General features: G+C 33.9%; 1 protein-coding gene across 1 annotated transcript in view; it reads left to right on the top strand.

Annotated features, from left to right (window-relative positions):
• Positions 1–4558, top strand: part of LOC106469811 (uncharacterized protein CG43867-like) — a 206013-nt gene that overhangs the window by 47821 nt on the left and 153634 nt on the right. Inside the window, exon 2 of the mRNA XM_022399301.1 lies at positions 3357–3419. Coding sequence (XP_022255009.1) covers positions 3357–3419 — 63 coding nt within the window. The remainder of the gene's footprint in view (positions 1–3356; positions 3420–4558) is intronic.

Here is a 4558-nt window from a genome sequence, read left to right as displayed (position 1 = left end):
GGTAACTTCCTCTTCCTGGTGTACAGAGATATAGCTGGTAACTTCCTCTTCCTGGTGTACCAGAGATATAGCTGGTAACTTTCCTTCCTGGTGTACCAGAGATCTAGCTGGTAACTTTCCTTCCTGGTGTACCAGAGATCTAGCTGGTAACTTTTCTTTCCTGGTGTACCAGAGATTTAGCTGGTAACTTTTTCCTTCCTGGTGTACCAGAGATTTAGCTAGTAACTTTTTCCTTCCTGGTGTACCAGAGATTTAGCTGGTAACTTTTCTTTCCTGGTGTACCAGATATTTAGCTGGTAACTTTTCCTTCCTGGTGTACCAGAGATCTAGCTGGTAATTTCCTCTTCCAGGTGTACCAGAGATCTGGCTGGTAAATTTTCCTTCCTGGTGTACCAGAAATTTAGCTGGTAACTTTTCCTTCCTAGTCGAGATTCATGGACAAATCAAACCAACTTACAACTTTCCGGCCCCCCAGTGGCACAGCGGTATGTCTGCGGACTTACAACGCTAGAATCCTGGTTTCGATACCCGTGGTGGGCAGAGCACAGATATCCCATTGTGTAACTTTGTGCTTAATTACAATTACAATTACAACTTTCCGTTTTCTTTCCATGTTTTCTGGATTAGCACATTTTTGAAAGACCAAAGTGTTTATCCTCTTCTCATTTCGTTTCTGGTTTTTATTGTCCTCCTGATGAAATATATATGCAATATTCAAGAGAATATTGGATAAATTGAGTTCAGTGGAATATTTTGTTCATAAAGTGCGCTTCGTGATGTTTTTCAGATAATAACACAAATGTTATTTTAATGATTTTGGGTATTAACACAATGCTTATTTTAATCATTTCAAGTGCTGACACTGGGATATGATTTTGGGGCCCTTCATTTACTGACACTAGGATGTACTTTTCGGAAATTTTAAATATTGCCACAAATGTTGGCATTATGAGTGCTAACATATAGGTTCATAATTATTCGAGATATCAAGTACTAATACGAATGTGTATATACTACTCAAAACAAATTTTGGATAGATGAAGTTATATACATCCTAGCTGTGATAAGGCTCAACTATTGCTATCAAATAATGTCAGTGATACTCTGAATTAATCTTATGCAAAACAGTGACCAGTAGTTTGTTGTGCAAATTTCTACTGTCAGAGTCTATATGCGCAAATGCTTGTTTTATACTGCAGCCTTTGCAAACCACTAAATGATCAGAATGTTAACACACCAGAAGTGGTTGTAAGCCTGCATCACTGTATCTTATTAGGTTTCATTTTGCCAAGTCGAAGCACACAAAGGTTAGCGTGGAAACCAATATGCCACCACCGCCATAAACCTAACTTTTCTCCTAGATGTTGGTTTGGATCTGGTCGTGGTCATTCTCCAAATATGTGTCTGACCAATTTTCTGAAGCTCGTTTAGAGTGACTTGTTGTCCAGTGAAATTTCGATTCAGTTGGGGAGCTGATGCCCCCCCCCGTTGCGTCCAGATCGTTTTGGGGGTGTGTGAACAATAATTTAATGTTAGAGACTTTAGACAACTGTATTGATGGTCTTTAAAAGACAATTCACACCGTGTTGACCACTTGTTGTGCTTGACCTACAGTTTTCACATCATGGAAATGTCTGTTTTTTAGTAGGATGTTCCACTATCAACCTTGATTACTTTAAACACAAATACATAATGTTGTCTATCAGTTAGCACCTTGAACACATGATCATATGACACCTGTTTTGCATAAAAACGAACTCAGTGACGCCATTGACATTATGTAGTAATAGTAAATGCCTTGTATTGGCTAGAATATAGAAAACTCCGATTATCCCTTATTTATTTTGAGTTTTTTAAATATTAAAATAAAGGTGCGTTATCACGATATTTCAGTTATTGGCACACTTATTGTGGATTTCCAGTATTGGCTTAAATACAGTTTTGGGGACTAAAATTAGTTTGTTTAAAGTGAAATCGCGCATAAGAACTTGGATTGCTTGGAGAGTCTTACATCTATTGATGCATATTGTCATATCATGTGAGGAGAGTCACTATGTGATATATCTGCCCATGTTGTCCAGTTCGACCGAAATTATTTATTTTGTGAAACTCAGTTTTGTAGTACTGTAAAATGAACTAATGAATTTTTTTTTCATTTCTGTGCATCACCTTGAGCGTAAAAAAAGTTAAAATCAAACAAGAATACTTATTAAAAATTTAAAAAGTTTAAAAGTTTTATTGTTGTATTCATAGAATTATGTTCCTTAAATAACTAAATAGCAGAGATAATATCTATTGAATTCAATATAACAAATATTAATTATTTTTTCCTTTAAGAATGTGCGTGTTTTTGAAAAGTAACTAATTACTAAATTTTCAAAATTAAATTATTGTATGTTAATCAACTGAACAGATTTTCTTATCTTATTGTGTTTGATTTAGCTTGTAAAAGAAGGGCAGTGACCTTGGTATGTAAATAGCTTTTGTGAAACGAAACGAAGATCTCAGTGGCACGTTTTAGTGTTAAGTTTAGTGATAGGATATTTCTAGGTATATTACATTTTATGCTGTTGTTACAAACGATTAGGCTTCATATTATTTTCAATTCCTATAAGTTGTTTTGATAATTTCATAATATGTATTCCGTTCTTGTGATTGACGATATACAACTTGGCTGAAAAGTGGAACATACTGTGCTGTATAATAAGTAACATACAGCTCAATTAATTGTCAGAAAGTCCGTGTTTTTGTAATTCGCATATTGACCATAATGTCACAGAAAGTTCTATAAGCAACGAACACTTAACATTCTATCAAGTATCTTAGTGTCAATGCCTGTAATTCCAAAACACTTCAGTGTTATGAAGTGATAAGACATAAATTTTGATCACAGTATTCATTCCTGTGCATATGATTATCAAAGATGATGGTTTGGAAATGAACTAGGGTGAAAACGATATTTAAATAAGATTTGTTTACGATTTTGTATGTTTTTCTATGATGTTGAACTTTCACCTCCTTTGATTGTTGTTAAGCACAAAGCTACGCTGCACACACCGCGAGTACCGAAACCTCATTTTTAGCGACATTAGCTGAGCCATCGGAATTATTCAACTGTTCTATTCAATTTTAAAGTGTAGATAATTTTATGAATGGACACAAATAATTAACAAATAATAATTGTATTTAAAATTGAATAACATGATTCGTTATATTAAGTTTACAGAAATGATTCAAAAGGATCAGGTAGAATAATTAGTGGGTTTTTTTAACTTGGTAATTAAATTAAGATTGTACATTTTAAGTTATACAGTAAGTAACTTTGAGATTAAATAATTCAAGATTAATGTTTACAGCTGGAAGAACTGGAACATCGAGTAGAAGATGCCGAGAAAAGAGCCAAATTTTCCGAGGAAAAGGTACGTGTGGTATTCTACAGTTAATGTAATTGTACCGTTATTATAACTGACTTTCTATTAAAACAGAATGTTAAAACAAGAATACTTCTTATAATAAATACTGCCTATAATGTGTTATGTGTACTTCCAAAAGAAACCTTATTAAAATGCAACTGCAATACTGTATGAAAACAGTTGAAAACATTTAAAGATGTTTTTTTTGTAAATGTTTACCAAACGGTTTGTTTGTTTGAAGTACTAACGTTAAAAAGAAACAAAAATGCTTTCAAAATGAAGATTAAACTTCTTTTGAAAAGTAAGAACGGAATCAAAACCCAACAAAATAAATAACTAAAATACTTGTTGATGGAAAAGTAGATAACTATCCGGTTTTTATAAGCTGTGTAATATTCTAACTCCAAGCTATCCAATCTTTTGTCGGTAACGTTGAAAGAATTGTAAAAGTACTCATCAAGTAGATATTGTGTCATGTTATAACACTGATGTGTCTCACACTGCAGGGTGTTCCAAATGTACTCCATTAGGAGTTTGAATATAGAATATAACTACCATCGGGCATGGTTGTCGAAATGGAAAGGAGCATTCAGATTTGCCTTAGTCTCCTAGGAAACCATGTGCAAAGTATCCTTTCCCTAAGAGATGTAACTTTCGAAACACCCTATACAGTGCTATTAAGAGTACAGCCACATCACATGCCAAACTCAATTATCTTCTGGTTACTTCAAACCTCTAGAAAAATATTTTAAAAAAATAGTGTCGGAAAAAAATCGATATAATTTCCTGGGACGTAACATTTATCATTAAAGATGTCATCGTGTTGTGACGATATATACATAAAAGGAAGTCCAATAAATGATGTCTTATTAATTCACAGTTTTGTATATCCGCAGTTGTTTATGATTGTTGCCAGTATCCTAGAAGCTACCGATATTCAAACTTAGAAACATCTTAGTACACTTAGTAACTAAGTAACTTATTGAGAGTCAATTCTACTTTTTATAAAATCTACTCGCATGAATGGATTAACGAGATTCCCACTGTACCTATCTACTATCTAGCGAAACCTCAGCCACTATGACTCTCTTAAGGTAGCCAAATGCCTCGTCATCTAATTAGTGACGCGCATGAATGGATTAACG

This window comes from Limulus polyphemus, unplaced genomic scaffold, assembly GCF_000517525.1.
Source record: "Limulus polyphemus unplaced genomic scaffold, Limulus_polyphemus-2.1.2 Scaffold99, whole genome shotgun sequence".
In the NCBI taxonomy this organism is placed as follows: domain Eukaryota; kingdom Metazoa; phylum Arthropoda; class Merostomata; order Xiphosura; family Limulidae; genus Limulus; species Limulus polyphemus.
This window is presented reverse-complemented; position numbering and strand designations above follow the sequence as displayed.